General features: G+C 39.2%; 2 protein-coding genes across 2 annotated transcripts; both read right to left on the bottom strand.

Annotated features, from left to right (window-relative positions):
* Nucleotides 1-1,840: 1,840 nt before the first annotated feature.
* LOC111187579 (platelet basic protein) lies at nucleotides 1,841-5,703 on the bottom strand. Its single transcript, XM_022599401.2, has 3 exons — nucleotides 3,467-5,703; nucleotides 3,033-3,168; nucleotides 1,841-2,906 (listed from the first exon to the last, which is right to left on the bottom strand). Exons 1-3 carry the CDS (start codon nucleotides 3,585-3,587, stop codon nucleotides 2,804-2,806), a joined length of 360 nt encoding a protein of 119 aa, XP_022455109.1. The 5' UTR covers nucleotides 3,588-5,703; the 3' UTR covers nucleotides 1,841-2,803.
* Nucleotides 5,704-9,695: 3,992 nt separating this feature from the next.
* On the bottom strand, nucleotides 9,696-16,321 carry LOC111187648 (C-X-C motif chemokine 6-like). The gene is made up of 4 exons (XM_089911264.1): nucleotides 16,133-16,321; nucleotides 15,840-15,972; nucleotides 15,644-15,727; nucleotides 9,696-10,008 (listed from the first exon to the last, which is right to left on the bottom strand). The coding sequence occupies exons 1-4, from the start codon at nucleotides 16,236-16,238 to the stop codon at nucleotides 9,696-9,698; spliced, it is 636 nt and encodes a 211-aa protein (XP_089767390.1). The 5' UTR covers nucleotides 16,239-16,321.
* Nucleotides 16,322-21,764: the final 5,443 nt, after the last annotated feature.

The following is a 21,764-nucleotide window of genomic DNA, read 5'->3' as shown; positions in this document are numbered from 1 at the left end:
TGGTCTCTCTTCCTAAATGGAAAGCTCCGTGTGGTGAGAGATAGTACTGTCTATCGCTATTCTAGCTCCTTGGAAGGAACTCAGTATAAAGTACTACACTAGTGAAGATGATAAATGTTGAAAATGATAACGATGAGGCTTTGACGCGTTCATGTGTCTGTTTCTTTGTGTAGTTGGAGCATACCTCTATATGAACTTGTGGTTGTGATTATTTGTCAGCCTGTCTGCCTCTCCCACCAGATAGTACTCTCTTCAATGGCAAGTCTCTGTGACTTATAGTCTTTGAATATCCAGCATCCGTGCAATGGCTGGTACAGCATGTATAAGTCATACATGTTTATGGAACTGAAACTTGAGATCCCAAATTGGGTTAGCCCAGAGAGAATGGTTAGGAGGGGTGGTTTGGCATATGGATGGGCAACATACTGGATTTGTACAACCTTACCCCACAGATTTCAATATTTGCAGTATAAAGGAACCCAGGGAGTAGTGACAATTCTTTCGTTCTTTCTCTGCATCTAAATAGAATAATTCAATATGTGCACACAAAAGTAAGAGACATATGCATTATGCAGGAGGTATTAGCCTAGTGTAAAAACTGTGTCATGTCTCAAGGGGTGGCCCTGTTGGATTTCAGAAGGAAACCACTAGAGAGATGGACGAGATGCTGAGCTATTTTAAATTACTGGAGAAAAGCTGATCACCACGACTGCAGTCACCATTTACTGCTTTATTTATTACATGTTTATTCATGTATGTTATTTGTTAACTATTACTTAATAAAAGTATTTATTTTGTAGATAAAGCATCTAAGGCATTAAACCTATAATAGTGAGGAGATAATAAAAGGAAACCTAATAATGCAGAGATTGTGAACTATGTGCTTAATACATGAGTGCTCCCCAAGGTCCATGTGCAGTTTGGGATAGTTGAACTGATATCTTCTGCTATAACCATCATAGTATGTGCAGTATGCTATTTATGTATCAAGTCCTATTTTCCGTGTCAATAACATTATGTGATATATAATGTAATCTCTTAATTAGAGAAAGAAAAATCAAGCAAAGTGGTATGGTATGTGGTTAAGAGCATAGTTTCAAATTGCCACTCTGTCACCTACTTAGTTATCTGATTCTGAGGCAAATTTCCTAATCTCTTTGAACTTCGTTTTTCTTCCCTGTAACACTAATGGTAATAATAATAAATACTAACTAACACTGACATATGGGTTATTGTGTGACATTCGTTATCTTCAGCACTTTGAATTTATTAACTGTTAATTTCACATCAACTCTATGAGATAAGCAATATTATTATGCCATTTTAGAGATGAAGAAACTTAGGCACAGAGAGGTTATGCAACCTGCCCAAATTTACACAGCTGGCAAGTGGTGAACTAAGTTACCCTCTCTTTAGAGGACGTGCTCTTAACCAGATCATACCTATGTTGTAAGAATTATTTAATTCTTTACAATTATTTAATTGTAATGCATGCAGAACAATTATTTTGTCTGGAATATTAATCTTATTATTAATATAACTCATAATATTAATAGTTATTCATAAAGTTTAGCTATTACTATAGTACATTAAAAATAGCACGTATCATCAGCTAGTGACTTTTGTTGGCCATATTGTTAAATACCAAAGTTTAGAAAAATAAAAAGATAAGGCTTTTTTCCCTAATAATTCTGTTAAAAGTAATAATATATGACAACAAAGCAATAATAAATTTGATTTTATATTAATATTTCTTTAAGAATATTATGGGTGTAAATGAAAGAGACTAGACATTAAAGAAAGTTCTGTTGATTGTAAACTAACAGTTAGTAGCCTGGTAAAGCTTAAATTCTCTGTCGTGTTTATTTGCAAGGCTGATTCTCATACTGAAATGGTTACCATCTAGATATTTAGTAAATGCAAATATGTACAAACATGTCAGGGTAAAACATTCAACACCAAGTAGAATCTGTGTTGTTATTATTATTATTGATAATACTATCATAGATTATTAAAAATATATATGATATCATATATCATCATATATTTCTTGCTCTACTGGTATTAAATATATCCACTTGAAAGTAAATAACCACTGCTTACAAGATTCACATTCTACAGCTTTATTTTTAGGATTTGAAGGCTAAAATAAACATTAGAAAAATCTTTCAGAGAATGTTTTGAAACAAGACATCCTAGGACTAAGACAATGAAAAACACTATTAATATATAAAGTGCCTAAATATATTAATAAACATTTATTGAGCAAGTGTTCCATGCTGGGCCCTGTGTGGTTCCTAATATCACTGACCATTATGGAATCATCATGGGCACATCTAGTCTAACAGTACAGAGGAGCAAGATAAGTTAACATGGCTGTATTTGGAAAGAAATTTTTAAAGAGGAAATGCAAAACACAGTACCACATTTAGCCAAGAGTTAGGGAGTAAACCATGTATTTTGAAACTAGCCTTGCTTACTTTCTTTTTTTATTAACTTTAAAATTTTTAAAGTTACTTTCCATTTACAGTTATTACAAAATATTGGCTCCATTCCCCCTGTTGTACAATGCATCCTTGAGCCTATCTTACACCCTAGCCATGCTGACTTTCATTTTCTCTCTGTCATCTATTAATCAGCCATCTCAGAACAAAATGTGACTTTTTGCGACAGAATGGAAAACACATCCAAAGCTTCATACGGTATTACTCGGTGTCCTGGATAAATAAGAACTCTAGAAAGCCAAGACCTCAAACTTTTATCCTTCTTGGGAGATAAAATGGTTTGACAGAAAGCGAAAAGATTAAGCAGCTGACCCACCATCTTCCAATATTTTCTGGACTATTTTCTTGATTCTGGGAGCTTCTGGGTCCAGACAGACTTTCTTCCCATTCTTCAACATTGCTCTGCAAGAGAGAATAGAATTATCCGAGAGCATCCTGGCACACTATCAGAAGGGATCCAACAGTGTCGGTAGGGATGGAGGTGAAGGGCTTCCCTAGTGAGGCAATACTGCAGAAGCAGAGACTTACATTACTTCGACTTTGGTGCAGTGGGGTCCTGCCCTGATCACTTCCAAACCTTGGATGTTACTGGGATGAATGCCAGAGGTGGTCTTCACACATGAGCAGCGAAGTTCAATGTACCGCCTTCTATCCATACTTTTAGCTAGGGTAGAAGGTGTGATTCTATGAGTGGTCATGATTATCTCAAGGATCTTCCCTATTGATGGGTACCTCTCTCACGAGGCCATTGCGAGTCTGATCTGTAAACCTTTAGTAAAGTACCCTAGCAGAATTGCTGGCACATGAGTGCATCGCCTCCATTTACAGTTATTCATATAATGCCTTTCTCTAGTCCCAGGAGCATCAGGACAGTCCATCCCCCAGATACAGCTGCAGCAGAAGCAGCCTCAGGTGCAGGGAAACAGAGACTCCACCTTCAGCTTTCCCTAAGTTTCTCTTACGTTCTCCAGTGGTGGAGGGAACCAGCGTGGTCAGGAGCAGTGACAGCGGCAGCAACACCTGCAGGACAGGAAGTGGGATGGCCCTGGGACAGGAGGAGGTGGTGCTGCCCCTGAGGCTCATGGCAGAAAAGACTGAGTTGTTAGCCTGGGAGTCTGCAGCTAAGTCGCTTTCACAGTCTCCTGCTGTCTTTTCTACACACTCCCTCAAGGCCAGTAAGGAGAAAAAGGATAGGGATGGGGGAAGTGAGGGTGTGTGGTAATATATGTGTAAGAGTGGTCAAGTTGTGCCCAACCCAGATAAATGCCAGGCGAGTCAAATTCCTGCTAAATTTCATTTTAAGCATCCCCGCACACTCTCACTCCCCCCTTCTCAATATCCATCTCCCTTACACATATTTAATACTCTACTTAGGCAAGAACTAGACTGAAATATTACATATATTTTCTTTGTATGATTATGTAATATGCCCTGCCTTTCCTATAATGCAATTTAGAGGCCTTATAGACACTTTATGTGTATCTGAAAGCATAAGTATGCGGCCCTCGAAAAAGAGAGTTATCTTCCCTTTCCGGTTGCCAAGGAAAGCAGATGTTCCTATCTTGGTTGTTGATAAGTATTGGGATTCGTTTGGAGTATGTGGATAAAATAGGAGCCAATTACCGTCAAAATCTCACTTTGCATATTACTTTATGGGCTTCTTTCTGTCTTCCAAATATATTATCTTTTGTAATTTTATCCAGAAACTAGAAGCAAACTCATCCTCCTTTCTGTTATAAAATAAACTACTTTTTTCTATCATCTGAGTATACCCTAGAAAACAAGACCCAGCAGCTTTATTTCTCATTATTAATCTAGCTGAGAAATGTATAATACAATTCACTGTAAAAGATTCATAACCTGCAGATGCATGTGGGATAAAGCATGCAAGTTCCTCTTCACCATTACTCCACATTCCCGGTCTCCGATGGTAACCACTGGTAACAATTTGGCACTAGTTTTCTATTCTCTCTACATTTATATACACACATATACATATACATAGAGCCACACACATAATATTGGGTAACTTTTTGGCCAACCCAATACACAGAGATAAACATATAGAGAGGTAGACATAGATTTTTTAAATATAAATGGGATTATTATATAGCTTTTGTCCTTCAAAAATATGTCTTCAGCATCCTTGCATGCTACCTCAGTGTCACTTTTCCCCATTCTTTTCAATGTCTGCATAACATTCTATAACATGGGCTCTTGTTGTTCAACTTCTGTCCCATTGGTGACCTTGAAGGTGTTTCCATTTTTGAACTTTTATATGAACTGCAGCAACATCTTTATTCCTCAAGTCTCAGACACCAATTAAGGGTCTTGATCTCAAACCCCACATGACAAAGCCCTGCAGCTATGCAGAGATAGACCTGCACATCACATACTGGCTTGCATATGCTATTGTCTGGATCTCTGCCCCATCTGTGAGACCTGCTTCCTCAACAGGACTGTACACTTTTTTTTAAGGTTTTTAAAATAACGTTTATTTCTTAAAAGTTAACATGTGCATAATAGGAAACCGAAAAACACAAGAAGCAAAAATCAGTCGTCCATAATCACAAGCAGTTTACTGTTTGATGCGTCCTTCTAAATCTCATTTGTGTATCTACACAACTAAGCATCCATTTTTATGTAATTCAGATTTTACAGTTATGTATCATGCTTTTTCCCACATCATGAATATTTACCATTTCAAAGTCCCACAGCTATATGAGTATTTTTATAACCAAGAATACACTACAGCAACTCAATCTGGAAGGAAAAAAATATAATCCTGCCTTTCTTGGCAATAAAAATTTCATAAAAAACAAAAATGGCAACAGGCCTTTAGACAGATATTGGCAGACTTATGATTAAAATACTACATTCCCGTAATGTGAAATTAAAAATGAGACATAACACAACAGAGTACACAAAGCATAATGCTTCTAAGAGGATTCATTATCTGATCTAAACAATTAAAGTATTAGCAAGAAGGTATGTTTCCATTGACTTACTTAACAATATATTCCTATAGCACAGCCAAGAGATGCACACGCAACAATGGTTATCATCAAAATATAAATATGAACACATCCACATACATCCCTCCCTTTATACTTCCTTCTGCCCCTCTTCTGCCAACCTAATGAAAGAGTCCTGACGTATATTTCTGAGACGGTTTAACCATTCCATATCCAAGGTGCTGCTTTTTAAAAAAATCAATTATAACAAAGATATTTACAAATTGGTTAATTCACTAGCTCTATTTTTTTTTTTTTTTTTGTGGTATGCGGGCCTCTCACTGTTGTGGCCTCTTCCCGGATGCGCAGGCTCAGCGGCCATGGCTCACGGGCCCAGCCGCTCCGTGGCATGTGGGATCTTCCCGGACCGGGGCACGAACCCATGTCCCCTGCATCGGCAGGCGGACTCTCAACCACTGCGCCACCAGGGAAGCCCACTAGCTCTACTTTTTATCCTACATCGTCTCCTCTGATCATCTAAAAATCTTAGATGTTGCAAAGTAAAGAATGAACCTTGTCCACAATAAACATAGGTACTTTACAAAACTGCACATATAGCCTATGGTTATAACCTAAAACTGTCTTCTAGACATGGAGATATTAGCCAAGAGCCCTTCCTTTCACCCTTCCTCTTACCCTTCCACCAGCGTTTCAATGACTAAGTACAGGACTACATCTAGCTCTAAGAAGTGGATTAACATATACACTCCCAGAAGACACAGCCCTTCCTAAAAAACAACAAAAGAGCATTTATAAAGGGATTATTTTACTACCTATACTTTTAATATATTTTGGGCATTAGGACTTGTTTATTCTTTAATGCACAGCAATATTAACTGAAATGCACAAGTAGTACAATGGTTAGACAATCTGAACGTCTAGACTCATGGGCACAGAACCCCCCTCTGTACACTTTTGAATACAGAGGCATGTCCAAGGTTTCTTTGAAGGCCTCATGTATCCTATAATGTGTAAGGTAACACAATATACAGTAGGTCTTAGCTAAACAGTGTTAGTGAATAAATCAATGAATATGTATCACTAAAGGAAAGTTTCGTTTTCATTTCTAATCAGTCACAATTCTCAAATTAGACTTCACATGGCCCAAAGTACCTGTGGTATAAAAAGGTGATTTGGAAGGCTGGGCAAAAACTATGAGGCCCCAGACACAGGTTGTCTTCCTCTTACAACTGTGTCCAAATCTTACACAATATTCAAACTTCCCATTTTCTTTTTTTCTTATTTATTTATACCTTTAAAATTTTAGAAGAAACTGTTAAAATATTAAATGTATAAGATTACTTTTTATCAAAAGAATGACTGCAGTAAATGATTTCCAGCTTGTAAAAAATTTTAAGCCAATTTTTCCTGTTTTTAGCAGTTACTGACTATGCGTACTGAGGTTCTTATTTCCTGTTTTACAATGTATTCCTTATTTTTCTCCACCCCATTTGTTTTCTTCTTATAACTTACAGTCTAGCAGCAGAACATACTAAATTAACCTGATTTTCCACCTCTCCCAACCCCAAAATTCATAGTCTAGCAGGTAAGCTTAAGGAAAATCTTAAGCTGAAAAAAATTAGTATCCTTCTAAGAGTGATCATGTGAAGTGAATTATAGAAAGAATTTCAACAGGAAATAGAATCAGGAGAGCAAACTTCCTTCTGGTTCTTCCTGAGTGATGATGGTATAGCCTTTCCCCATTATTGTGATTAAACTATTGCTAATTCACAAATCAGATATGTTTGTATTCAACCATAAGCTCAAAACCATTTCCACAGCAAGATATAAAGTTTTTTGGCATTATTCATCATATCATTCTTTTTCTGTCCATCCCACCTCTCCCCTCTGCAACACGTACTGTTTACTGTATCTGTGAGTTTCACTGTACGCGTCTTCCCCCTCCCCGACCCCCATACAAACACTATCCACACTTCCTTCCTGGTTCACTTACTAAGATTAGTCAAAAGTTCCTAATCCTTTTGGGGAAACTATATGGAAAGTCTTCTGAGCTAATGATGCTACTTGACTTAGTTGATACCAGGAAAGAGGTAGGCATGTAGCACAGGATCATCAACTCATTGTCTTAATCAACAAGTGTATTTTGTCACAAAAGACACATTGACAGCAAGGTTTGTGAGGAAGTATTAACACATTTCTTGAGTCACTAAAATTTCACAAGCCTATTAGTTAGCGTGTGAGGTAAATAACGTTTTGCTAGTTTTCATTTCTTCAATATGTATTAAGTATCTACTATGTGCCAGGCATTACAAAGTCTCTTTCCTGTGTGACTTAGTCATTTAACTACTTCTTTTTTAAAAGTGAGATCTCAAATATTTGTGCAAAGCAATGGGATATAAATACTAATTTGCTATTACTACTACTACTATTGCTAACTGCTATTACTGTCACATGCATGATTTTCTTGGATTTCCATGAAGAGAAACATAATACTGACTTGAATAACCTGACCATACAGAAATGGGTAAAAAATATTTTAAAATCAGTTATTCAAGCAAAAGAAGTTACTTTATGCAAAGTTATAACTTCAGAGAATGCTAGAAAATTAGTGTCAGAGGTTCTTGGGTTTAAGAATAACTTGACAGCTTTTTATGACTCTTACTTTGTCACCCTGGGTTTTTTTTTGTGGTAAGTTACTTTATCTCTTTTTCCTTTAAGTCATTGTCTTATAAATAGCAGTGTCATTCAGTAAACTAGCAAGTTTTCTAAGATTCAGAACAGAACTTACCTGTTAGCTATTTTAAAAGAAAATATCTAGAGACACTGGAGGAACATTAGCCTTTAAAATTAAAACATATATTAATTCTGCATTAATTAGAATGTTTTGAACTGACATCTCCTAAATATGAAGGGGATAAGCCACTGCCTACAAATTAGTAATAAAACAACCAGTACACTAGGGGCAGGACAGGAATAAAGATACAGATGTAGAGAATGGGCTTGAGGACACGGGAAGGGGGAAGGGTAAGCTGGGATGCAGTGAGAGAGTGGCATGGACATATATACACTACCAAATGTAAAATAGATAGCTAGTGGGAAGCAGCCGCATGGCACAGGGAGATCAGCTTGGTGCTTTGTGACCACCTAGAGGGGTGGGATAGGGAGGGTGGGAGGGAGGGAGACGCAAGAGGGAGGAGATGTGGGGATATATGTATATGTATAACTGATTCACTTTGTTATAAAGCAGAAACTAACACACCATTGTAAAGCCATTATACTCCAATAAAGATATTAAAACAACAACAAAAAAACCCAATGGGTACGGAAGATCCTAGAGATGATAAAATGGAGGGTCAGTTTGTTAAAGCGCTTTAATCAATAAATTGAAATACTAGCCAACAAAAGCTTTCCTATAAGTGCTGAAATCTAATATGTCTTCTGTATAACTCTGAGTGCCCAAGAATGATCCAGACCTCAAATACTCTGGCACTAATGTAATTGAGGCTGTATCTTATCCAGGGGTGAGGCATGGTGTGGGGAGTGGAGGGAGAGGGGGGAAGGTGAAAGAGCTGATGGGGAAATACCTTCCTGGGTGCTGTTATACAGGAACAATGCAAAGTTTTGCAAGCCTGAGGATTTTTATTTTAATTATATTGATTGTTGCTATTTGTTGAACATCAGATGCCTGACCATCCTTTTCTGATCCTCTTTTACTGCATAACAAGCCAACTCCAAACTTAGTGGCTTACGGCAAAGGTTTGTAATTTCTGATAACTCTGTGTGTTAATGAGGGGTTCTTCTGTTTTCATCTTGCCTGAGCTCACTTGAGTTGGTGTGGTCAGAGGGCAACTGGAATGACTGAAAAGTCCAAACTGGCCTCTTTCACGTGGGAGGTGTTTCGTGCTGGCTACTGGCTGAGATTTTTGCTTGGGACACCTTGGTCCTCCTGTTCGTCCTCCTCTTTTAAGTAGTATTGTTACATTTGTCATAAATAAATGAAGAAGGAGGAAGGAAGGGAGCAGGAGAGAGAGAAAGAGAGAGAGAGAAGGAAGAGGAGAGTAGGAAAGAGAGAAAAAGACAATGAAAGACAAGAGCCTTCCACCCTCCTCCCTTCCCATCCCGTTTCCTTTCTTCTCCTCCTCCTGCTCTGTCCCTCTCCTCCCCTCCTCGCCCCTCCCCAGCCCCAGAAACCATGATGCACCTCCAGGATGCTCTTTCAGGATCCTCTGGAGGGTGCACCACAGCTTTCTTCTTTTGCTGGGAAAGATGGCAGCAGATCACGCAGAACAAACGTCCCCCCTGGGCATAGCTCACCGCCTGAGGGCGCTGTCTCACCCAAAGCTATGCCCACTCCCCAGGGGTAGCCCACATCTAATGGCTGGCCAATGGGCAGATTCAGAGGTCTGCCTCCTTGCCAAAATTCAGAATAACTCTGCAAAGCCAGGCCAGCTCCAGAGCTTCTCACAGGGCCACCTGAATCTTCTGTCACACAGCAGCTCTTCCTTTGCCCACTGCTGCTTGCTTGCTTCCTGACAGATGTTAATTTTTAGAGCATTCCTCAAATTTCCTGCATGCAAATATCCTCTCAGAGTTTGATTCTAGGCAATGCCACCTAAGACACTATTGCTGTCTCCCTCTCTCTCTCAAAATATCTAGTTCCTTTTCATTCAGCTTTCAAGAAAAGCTTTGTCAGAGAAAACTTTGAGTGTATTTGCTGCCAAAAGACCTTACCTTAGGTTGAGAGCTTCTCATCTTTGTAATCGCCGTATCATAAGGATCCTGCACAAGGTCCAGTATGAAACAAGATTACCAATAAATGTTGATACCAATATTTGATGGATTAATGTTTATAAGAAGGGAAATACATCATACATCTTTATATTGTTGCCACATAACTGACAGAAAATATATAGAGAACATGAATGCATTGTTTCCAGAAGCTTCCTGAAAAAGACTGGTGGGAAAAAAAAGATTTCTTAGAAGCACTAAAAATTAATCATTCACACATAGGTATAAAGAATGGTAATACATATGAGAACAATTAACGGTGCTTAAATGATTGAACCCTCAGTTTTCTCATTTAAAGAGGAGCTTGAATTAGGAGGCTTGAGAAAGGAACTAACATTTATCAAGAAACTACTTTGTTCCAGGTTAGTCTTTATTGCCTGAGAGATAGATATTATTGTACTGCTCTTACAGATGAGAAAACTGAGGGATGGAGAGGCTAAATAAATTGCCAAAGTCACGTAGCTAAAAATACTCAAAACTACACTTGAAATGCAACTGCTTTGACTCGCACTTCACCACAAACTACAAAGAAATATCACTGGCCTCTCTTGCTGGAAGTGAATCAGATCAACTATTTTTCTCTTTGTTCAACCCAAGAGGTGGGTCCGAAATAATCATCACACATTTATGTGGTAGTGGAAACACATCCATTAAGAACACGGATTTTTCAGAGGGCAGGGGATGTTCCTGCAATTTCTCAATATTTAAGAAATTGGACTCTAGACTTTGTGGAAACAAAGTTTTACACCTAAACTCTATGTCTTGCTATGTCATTATTTCACTTTACATATTTAAAGTATGAACAATCCTTGTCGGGAATATAATATCAATTTTGCTGACTAAAAGCCACTGAGGACCATCAGCCAAAATCAGAATCATGGGCACTGATGGTTCTTAGTAGTCAGGGAGGCAAATCGAAATCCCCAGGCGCTTCCTCTGTCTGATAAATTTCTCAATTTGTAACATCCAAGAAGGACTTTTGAAGTTATGAACAACCTGAGAATTACCCACAGCAGCTCTTTTCTTCATGCAAGAATTAAAACTATGATAGAAAAACAAAGCCACTAGTCATATTTTATCATAGATCCTGTCATATCTTCAGGAACTGAAGGATTATGTAAATGTGTCACACCCAGAGGCAAACAAGAAAGTCTGGTAGAATGAAGGGCATTGATTGCACATTGAAAATTGTTTGGATTGGGGGAGTAGCATAGAGTAAATTTTAGCTGAGCATTTGTTCAATTTCCAGTGATTTCATATATGAGAATGAATTTCAGAGGGATAACAGAGTGAATATAGTATTTAGGAATTTAGAGGAGGAAAATAGAAGGTATATCCTTAGAAGATGTTCATTAGATTAATTTCCCTCGGATATGTTAGTCTTTGAGTTTGCTACTCGCAGGATCAATAGTAACAGCAGGATTGGTGAGTAGTAGCTGTCACTGAGGTTCTTGTATAGGTTATACTTTGGTAATATACTGTGATCTATTTTATTTGTAGAACAGCCAATTATGACATGAGCATGACAAATACGATTTCAAGAATATTACAATAAGGTCTTATTCTATGATCTATAAACAAACTAAACTTACTAATCTTGCTTCTGGGAAAAACAGACATCTTGAATTATGATAAAGAAGTAATCAGTAATGTTTATTTCTTCACATAACTTATGTTTTGTCCATCCCAAAGACATTTAATACGCTTTCATTTGTTATTATCAGGCACTTACTCAATGAGTATTTTGGGGCTGATACAATAAATCAGGGATTGTTTAAAACACTGAAATTTATAATTCAAACGTTTATAGTAACTGGTTTGTTTTTTTAGGATTAGTGTATAACTTATGGGTTCAAAGGGAAAAAATGCTATTTGAGAGAGCAATAAAATACCATAGAAGTTTAAAAATTTTTTTTTAAAATTTGAGGTATTTTATGATTTTTTATATTGTTGAAAAAATTGTCAGCAAACTCATCTCTTTGAATCTACTCTAGGTTTTTTCATATCTTTGTATCTCTCTGTTTCTCTCACACATACATTCTCTCTCTATTACATAGATATATTAATATGTAGTAATAGAACATTTATTAATCTAATTGATATTTGATATATATGGAAAGAGATGAAAAGATATAGAATAGCTTAGGTTAGATATAGATATGTTAATAATATATTAGCATATATTAATAAATACAAATACATGTTAATATAAGCATATATAACATAATTAATCCAATTGGGGGATGCATGTATGTATACTAATTAGATTAGTCTCTTTCCTTTTGTTTTCTTGCTCTTCCTCAGAATGAGCTATTCCCATGAAATTGCTATTTTAATACCAGAGAGACAGTGGGAATTGTTTAGATCACTTATCTTTTAAAGCACCTACTATGTGCTAGGCACTGTCCTAGGAACTGAGGTGAACATCATAAACATAGCCGTGCCCTCATGGAGCTTACAGTGAAGGTGGAACAGACACTAAATAAATGACCACATGTACATAGTCTCTATAGGCTCTACAGTCATGTTGGTGACAAAATGCTATGAAGGGAAAGAACAAAATTCTATGACAGGATATAAAAGGGACTTTAATCTAGTGGGGAGAAAGGTCAGAGAGGCCATGAGTGACATGTAAACTGGCCTTGAAGGAAGGACGGGAGTTAGTCAGGTGAAAGTGAGGGGTCAGTGTTATAGGCTGAAGGGACTGCACATACCAAAGCTCTTGTTGGATTGCTTGTAGGCAAGAAAGAGAAAAGAGGGTAAAGGAATTAAAATTTATTCAGCACCTACCATGAGCCAGGTGATGATTTTAGGACACTATCTGACAACCTGAGTTTCAGGAAAATTTATTAATTCATTAAAGTTAATCTGTATCAGGTATTGGGGATGCGGAGATGAACGAAATATGGCAGATGCTCTGGGAGAACTCTAAGTAGAGTAGGGTAAAAACCCTTATAAGCAAGTAAAAGTAATGCAATGTTGGCTATTCACATAAATTCAAATATTTAGAAGATACTATGGGAGCATCAAAATGGAAACCACGAGCTCTGCTGGGAATGCCAAGGAAAACTTCATGAGGGAGGTGTTGATTGAACTGAGCTCTGAAGGATGAATAAGCTTCCTCCTATAGACAGAAAATGGGAAGGGCCTTCCCGGTAGAGGCCCTACCAAATGCAAAGGCCTGGACCTGGAAAGAACTTGCCCTGTAAGGGAACTAAATTCTTGACTGCAAAGATGCTAGGGGAAAATGCAGTTGAAGTAATAATCAGGAGTCATGAAACAGAACCTAATTTGTCATACTTTGTAACTTGTATTTCATGTCTAGGAAACAGGCAGCAGTAAAGGATTTAAGGTAAGGAAGGCTTATCTATTTGTGTCTTCTAAAGAACCCAGAGATCGTTGGTGCTGTGAATAAGGAACTGGAAGGGGAGTGAGCTTGGAAATAGGTTGAACTAATGCAAGGACATTGGGAAATGAGGGTCCTCTCTGCTAGCCAAAGAGGAGAGTGGTTAATTTTTACAATAACGTAGAATTAAAGAGGAATGACATTTTTGTAACAGTACAATAAAGAAGAAAGAACTTGGGCTTCCCTGGTGGCGCAGTGGTTGAGAGTCCGCCTGCCGATGCAGGGGACACGGGTTCGTGCCCCGGTCCGGGAAGATCCCACGTGCCACGGAGCGGCTGGGCCCGTGAGTCATGGCCGCTGAGCCTGCGCATCCGGAGCCTGTGCTCCGCAACGGAGAGGCCACAACAGTGAGAGGCCGGCATACAAGAAAGAACTTGAGTAAATTTTTTAAATCTTTTATTGTTTTTCCCAGAGAACAAAGGAAGTACCATAAACCATTGAGACCACATTTAACAAGTGCAACTTTAACATAGTAAATGTGATGCATATGTAATTCTTTGTAACAAAATGGTCAAAACCTTTAAAAGATACAGTATAAGCATCTTCAAATCTTAGCAGGGCAGTGCGTGTTTTTTTTTTTTTAACTGCATGATGAGTTTATATTCAAAGAGCTCAAATATGTTTTCAGAACTTTCAAAGTATAAATCATTGTTAAGTTTGCCTTTACTCTTTCTTTTTTTTTAACATCTTTATTGGAGTATAATTGCTTTACAGTGTGCCTTTACTTTTAAGAAACTAAAAGGATGTATTTTTATAAAAACTAGAGATAAGGAATTTACCTAGTTCCTAGCTTCTTCATCAATCCAAAACATATACTTAGAAATATAATACTATAGATATAATACTCCTAATAAACTAGATAATAAATACCATAAAAATCAAAAGTTTAATGAGTAAGTCATGACATTATGCCATACTAGGAAGACATAAAATATCTAAATGTATAGGAAAATAATATATTAGTCCTTATAGAACTCATACATTTAGAAATTCTAAATAAGGAAATAGATTCTACACAGATAACTGTATAATACATCCAGATTTCTAATGCAGTATAACTTAAATAGCTAACCAGGATCAAGAGTAAGAAAATTCTCTAACATATTCCTCAAGAAATGATACTAAAGTAGTTCCTATTTCATGAAAGGGTGAGAATAACAGTTTTTCTCCGTATACAGCATTCTAATGAAATATCATTCACACAATAAAGACACAGCTTTTTCCATAGCACTATAAGAACTATATTCTAGAAATACAATAGTCACCTTGAAAGATTAACAACCAGTGATTCTTGATTCACAATTTAGTTAATTGCCAAAGATTTCAGTAGCATAGCAGATAAAATAACAGCAAATAAGGAGCAGGAAATACTACGCTAAACACACCATAAACTGAGCAGAAAGCTGCAGGGACAAACATAGTTTCCCTCCTCTCACCTCTCTCTTATAGTGGGGAATTCATACAGAAACCTAACTCACTGGAGAAAATTAGCCCTTGCTTCTTGTCTTCACTGGGTCCAGAGATCCCCAGAAAACTCTTCTGCTGAAGAACTGGGCAATTTTTCCAATGCACGGTCCTTTCTCTTAATTTTTCTTGTTTCCACTGTTGGGAAAAGAATTACATCAGTATAACCAAATTTCCACACACCTGTCTACCCCAACTTGTTTTCAAAACACAGTTGAGGATCAATAAAAAGCAAAGGGTGGGCTCAAGGTCTCTAGTAACAACAACAACAAATACATCTCAGCGGTGAGTTCTGTGTAACCTCCTAGGCAATTACACATGACATTTGTGATAAGGGTTTTCCCAGGACATCCTAGAACAACTTTCGCCCCTTCTCCCGAACATCCTTTTTTTTTCTACGCGTGGTCTGGAATGTGGTTGCCAAATCCCACGCGGAGAATAAGGACTTTGAGAAGTCCGCACTCCAAGAGACATTCAGAAATCAAAAAGATCAAGGTGACAGGTACCTGTCCAACATTTTCTGGATAACCTTCCTGATCAGAGGAGCTTCTGGGTCCAGACAGACTTCCTTTTTGTTCTTCAAGGTGGCTCTGCAGAGAGAAAAGGAGGGTGCGCCCATGAGCTGCGGGGGCTGAAGTCAGGGCTGGGGAGACATCCCTCTTGCCAAGGTCACAGTGGACAGCGCCGCGCAGGAGGACTTACACCGCTTCCACCTTGGAGCACTGCGGTCCTGGGGCGATCACCTTCAGATTACTGACCATTTTGGGATGAATCCCCGGTGTGGTGGTTAAGCACATGCAACGCAGCTCTCTCACTATGGCCGCGACAGGACCCGCTGGGGTAGAAAGAGAGACACGGTTATGGGCAGGTTGCTGGGAGATCTCTTCCCCAGCCAGTCCGCCCTGGACATTTCCCCACGCCCGGGGCGCCGCGGCCGCCTGGCAGGCGGGGCCCCTCCGCCTGCCCGGTGCGTCCGGCTGGCTGTGAGCTCTCACCGCTGGCGAGGGGCCCTGGCGGCGTCAGCAGCAGCAGCGCGAGCAGCAAGCACAGTGAGCCCGAAGGGCCGGGGATGCGGGCGGCGTGGCTGGATAGGAGTCTCATAGTGGCGAAGAGACTCAGCGAGAGGGGTTCAGGAGGGAGAAGGGGTGGGATTTGAAGCTCTAGAGCACCGTGACTTCTTCGGGTCCTCCGCATCCCTTTTATCTGCACTCTCTCCCTCCCGGCAGGAAATTCAGTCTTTGGGATGCCTGGGAAATTCCCCGGACTGAGGCGGGGCGGGGTAAAGGGGGCCGAGTGGAGTGGGGTTAGTCAGTGGGGTTTGGGGAGGGCGGCTGGGAGCCGCTGACTGCACCCATTCCGCAATGGACGAGTCAGCTCGCCCCGCGGTGGATGGAGTTCTGCGCTGCTCCCGCTGGAAGTGAGAAGCAGTCCTGCGGAGACTTCATCCTCGGGGCCAGCCTGGGCTAGCGAAAGCCAGCTTCTCCTGGGGCACAGAGTCTTCTCAGAGATGCCCGTCGTCTCCATCTAAACAGGAAGACTGGGAACAAAGTAGCCCGGAGGTTTGACTTTAGAAAGATTTCTGAAATTCCTTTCTGATTATTATTACTATTATTATTCAGGAATGTAAGCCATGATTAAAACTGCGCCAGACTGCAAGACCTTACACTCCTGCTTGCAGGCAGACCATTCTAGGTTCTTCAAATTAGTTTATAATTCTCTGGTCTTCAGCCCGCGTTAGAAGCCAAGATAATACGGTGAAAGTACCTCTACTCCCACGTGAAGTCAGTGGGAGGAACAGGCTCCAAAATCAAGTCTACTTACTGGAAATCCTATACTTCGTTTTGCAAACATGAGTGTCAAGGTGGTTTAACAAAAATCTTCAAAAATCACCCAGCAAATTGCCCTGGGAAATGATGCCTTGTTTTGCACAGATCAATACACTATGGAAGTGGAAGATGTATGGTCTTGTTTGGGGGTGGAATGGGGAGGGGCGAGTGCAGGCTAAAGCAATGCCACAGAGCCCAGCCTCTTAGCTATGGCTCCAGACCTTCCTAACTCCACGTGTAATTGACCCAAGTTGGAGAAGCTGTGGAGTCTGTTGAGTTTAAGTGGCTCATCTGGAAGTTTGGTTCTAGGGATTTGAATCAATTTGGCAGGAAGACAGCACCCACTCTGGCTTCGTTCAAACAACTTCATGGGAGGGAAGGGTGACTCACACACACACATAGGCTTCTGGAACCATCCAACTTCTTGATCAGTGGTGTGGCCAAGCCTGTTTCCACAGTACTGTTCTAGTCAGAGTGAGCCCACAGCTGCGCCCTGAACCCGAGGTGTGAGGTAGCTTCCAGCTTCCTCTCTTTCTCTCCTCTGTGGAAGCAGTTAGCACTGTGAAGTTTTAACGGCTGGGTCTTTCACATGTCTAACTCCATGGCAGGTGTGGCAATGATGTTGGAATGGCATGTAGGCTTTTTTTTCATGGAAATCTAACTAGATCCTATTCTGGATTGTTCTCAAGACTGTTGTCCTCACAGTTGGCCAGCCAAGGCAATCGGTAAACATGATGGCAGTTAGAAACCAGTCATGGAACACAATTCTTTTCCTTGTCTCTCGTGACCGTGGAACCTTTTCTTAACTCCTTCACACATCTTCCTTGGCAGGACATCACCTCCACTGGTGAGCAAGAAGGAGGCGTCATAGACCTTTAGAACTTTTAGTCCAGAAGAAAACTTTAGAAATCCCCTAACTGAAGAGGGCTGAGAGGTTTGGCCTCACTTTGTGGGAAGTTAAATGGGAAGTTCTCTATCCTGCACAGCTTCCTGATCCCATCAGCATAATATCTGACTCAACTAATACAATCCTTCATCCTTCTGAGAAGTGGTGATCTGGGAAAATAGCCTTCAGATTATTATTATATATTGCCTTTTTAGACATTAGACTGTATCTAAAGACAAAAGCCTCACTGATGTGGATAAGATAAAATTTCAAAAATGTAACTAAAAATCTTGGGCAACTATATTCAATTTAACCACAGGGAATAAGCCATAGTATAAGATTTTGTGGGGGAAAAAGTGTGTAATGACTCAAGTAGGTTATTGACTTTTTATAAGTGTGTATGTGTATTATGTGTGTGATTGTGTGTATGTGTGTTTAGGTTCCAAATAAGCTGTTTTAAATATAAAGGAACTTACAAATTAGTTTTGGCACCCAATGGTAAGATCATAGAAGGGTCATGAGATGTGACTTCCAGTTCTTCTGGACACTCTCCTTACAGATGTGCATGCTTCACCTGGTTTGTACCCTGAATCAACTTACCATAGGTTGTTTACAGAATGTAAGGCAAAAATAAATATTTCTACATCTGGCAAGCAAGCAATAGGAAGTCCCCCCTAGAAATTAGCTGTTGGGCTGCCCAACCTAATCAGGAGGCAGCAGGTAACTTAATCTGAGTTCTGATTGAAATCATTTGGGTGCACTGCCCATGTCTGGTTCCTGTCTAGGCATCCCTGATGTAGACCTTGTGCAAAGACAGATAGGAATGTGGATGGTCCAAAGACTCCCTGCAGTTGACAATGACACCAACTAGGAGGCAGAGCTCTTCAAAAGTAATTGCTTCTTTATTGCAAGTCTAAAGGGAAGCCATTTGCCCTGCCTGCACTTTGTACAGGTAGTATAGAAAGGCACTGTGTTATTTTTGTCCCAAAGTATAACAAAACAATCCACAAAATGACATCCTGATAGCCTGAAAAGTTGACTGTCAAAAGCAACTCAATTTTAGTCATAATACCACAGAGTAATGTAAGAAGAATTAAAACATTCTTGATGGTTTGCAGCTCTGAAAACACTTTCATGTTCATGATGTTTTGAGCCTCATATTGATTCTTTGAGGCAGGTAAGAAACATTTTCCTCTCCTCACTTTTCAGCTTGGGAAAGAAAGGCCAGAGAAAGAGTTAAGAAGCAGAAAATCCAGGATTGGAAGTCAGGCACTGGAGAATCCACCCCAAGAAATTTTTAATGGTTTCCAGATTACAAACCGCTTTCTTCACAGTACTGGCAAGTATCCCGTGGCTCTCCACATCTGGTTAACTTTACTTTACCACTTTACTTTATTGCCCAATAATCATATGTTAAGGTGTTGAAATCCACAGTCTATCTACTCCTGGACTTTGAGGTCACAATGATGTCAAACATCCAAGAGGCTTTCAGGTTAACCAGCCTAATACTGTCACCTGCTTTCTAAGTCCTTCTCTTTCTTCAAAACCAAAGTCTTGTCTTCTCTGAGAAGGTTTATTCTGACAAAGCCAACTGAAATGAATTCCTTCCGCTTTTAGTCCTTGGACAATCAATGTACTTGTAAAAACTCTCTCCTGAGGCAGAGTTGATTATTAATTACTCCATAACTTTTGTTTTGTCTCTCCCAAGTTAACCATAAACTTTAAAATCAGCACTGGGGATTTCCCTGGTTGTGCTATGGTTAAGAATCCACCTGCCAATGCAGGGGCACGGGCTGAAGCCCTGGTCAGGGAAGATCCCACATGCTGCGGAGCAACTAAGCCCATGCATCACAACTACTGAGCCTGTGCTCTGCAGCCCGTGAGCCACAACTACTGAAGCCCACTCCCATAGAGCCCATGCTCCACAACAAGAGAAGCCACTGCAATGAGCAGCCCGCACACCGCTATGAAGAGTAGCCCCTACTCGTCACAACTAGAGGAAGCCCGTGCACAGCAATGAAGACCCAACTCAGCCAAAATTAAATAAATTAAATAAATAAATTTATAGATAAATGAAAAAATAAACAAAATCAGCACTGATGTCTTATATTTCTCACATGACCTCCCATAGGTTCCAAGTTCAGTAGCAAGCAGTTCATGAACATTTGATGACAAATAATGTTAACTTTTAAATTCTGTAGTGTACTTTAAATTGCAAGTGGATCTTAAAGTTAAGGAGGAAAGAATCGGGTGGTTTACTGTCATTAATCATTTGAACCTATCTATCTTGAATTGGCTTTCCCAACGTTGGAAATTTTTTCTTGACTGTTCTTAGGGACTGTTCAGATGAAATTTTCAGTCTTTGGAATCTGAACCATTCAAAAGAATGTTCAGAAACCAGCAAGATATTTGATATTAAAAGAAAAACTATATACGACTAAGGTGTCAACCAAAATACATGTTTTATGTGACTTAGAGATTGTTGGAGATAAGTGATAAGGGAAAATTCTGATTAGGTTATACTGTGTTGAATGGTGACGGTGTGGGAATGTTATTCTAAATTGATCTCTTCCAACAAATCAGAGAGGCCTTTAGTGATGTGATTTGGTATATGACTTAGGCCTTTTCAAATATTTTTCTAAGTTTCTATTTTCTCTTATGTCCACTACTCTTTATATTACCTTTAAGAAGTGCTGTACATTGCAGTAAGAAAAGATGTGGACGTATCATTACCAGGTTAAACACATCAAAGATATCAGTATAATAGTTTATCAGTCAATAAGAGTTTAAGTGGAAAATAGAGTTACTTGCTTGCATGCAAAAGAAAAGGAAAAGGCCAGTTACTTTTGGCTTAACTTTGCAATATCAATGCAGTCTGTCTCCTTCCATATTGGGTTTGGCAGCCTTATGAAGAAGGGGCATCATTTAGGGAAGAACTTTGCTTCAAAGTTGTCCCAGATTTACCGTGATAGGTCAGGAATGTTTTCTCCCTTTTATTCATTATCTAATTTTCCTGCTACCCATTTCAGATTAAATCTGCTTGAGAAGAAGTAAATGAATGAACTTCGAGTCTAAACTGAGCTAGGCTCCTACTAACCATAGGTAGGTTTTTCCTTGCCACCTCCTGGGTGTAAGGGGTAGCTAGTTATTTTTGTTCAGCTGCGCAAGCCTGGCCTGCAAAAAGTTTTCGTTGACAAGAGATGATAGATGGAAAAAAAAAAAAAAAGGAATGAGCATTAATGTTTTAAATGTTGCCAAAAGCCTTGGGCTTCTCAGAAATGGAAAGTATTCATTACTCTCTTCAGAAATTTAGTCTGGGCTCAGCAAGAAAAGAAAATCTTTCAAGGGATTAGCTATCTTAAATAACTTTTTCTGAGAAGTCATTTGTCTGATACTACAGAGGTCCTTTGTGGAAGTTAGACCTCTAATACTGTGCTTAAAAATGGTCATTTACTGTACTGTTTTTGAATACCGTGATCTTCATAACTTTTTTTAGGAGAATATCCACTTCTACATGAACTTACGGTGTCTTTCATTCTCATTTAATATATATTAGAACATAATTGATTGCTGTTTTAATAAGGATAATTGTGATGTATTTATATGTGTGTGATTTATGCATTTCCTAGAGAATCAAAACTCTCTTTGGCCCCCCTTGTCACTACTTGAACAAATAGCAAAGACTCAGCATTTGACAAGTATCGAAGACAATGTTCATGAACTTAAAATCAAACACACACACACATACCACCACCAACAACAATGCTATGGTCTGAATGTTTGTGTCTCCCCCAGAATTCATACATTGAAATCCTAACCCCCAATATGATGGTATTAGGAGGCCAGGCCTTTGGGAGGTGATTAGGACATGAGGGAAGATCTCTCATGAATGGGATTAAGGTCCTTATAAAAGAC

This window comes from Delphinapterus leucas, chromosome 5 (assembly GCF_059928025.1).
Source record: "Delphinapterus leucas isolate spDelLeu-1000000601 "Yukka" chromosome 5, BTC_Dleu_Yukka2, whole genome shotgun sequence".
NCBI classification, from domain to species: domain Eukaryota; kingdom Metazoa; phylum Chordata; class Mammalia; order Artiodactyla; family Monodontidae; genus Delphinapterus; species Delphinapterus leucas.
The sequence above is the reverse complement of the archived record's forward strand: the minus strand, read 5'-3'. Positions and strand labels throughout refer to the sequence as shown.

Excerpts from the sequence above, each read along its gene's own strand:
- LOC111187579 (XM_022599401.2), bottom strand. The coding sequence starts at position 3,587 with ATGAGCCTCAGGGGCAGCACCACCTCCTCCTGTCCCAGGGCCATCCCA. Across the intron at positions 3,169-3,466 it reads TCCCTCCACCACTGGAGAAC|CTAAAAGTATGGATAGAAGG; the intron begins GTAAGAGAAACT and ends CTTCTACCCTAG. Across the intron at positions 2,907-3,032 it reads TGCACCAAAGTCGAAGTAAT|AGCAATGTTGAAGAATGGGA; the intron begins GTAAGTCTCTGC and ends TCTCTCTTGCAG.
- LOC111187648 (XM_089911264.1), bottom strand. The coding sequence starts at position 16,238 with ATGAGACTCCTATCCAGCCACGCCGCCCGCATCCCCGGCCCTTCGGGC. Across the intron at positions 15,973-16,132 it reads GCCAGGGCCCCTCGCCAGCG|CGGGTCCTGTCGCGGCCATA; the intron begins GTGAGAGCTCAC and ends TTTCTACCCCAG. Across the intron at positions 10,009-15,643 it reads ATCCAGAAAATGTTGGACAG|GAAGCAAGCAAGCAGCAGTG; the intron begins GTACCTGTCACC and ends AACATCTGTCAG.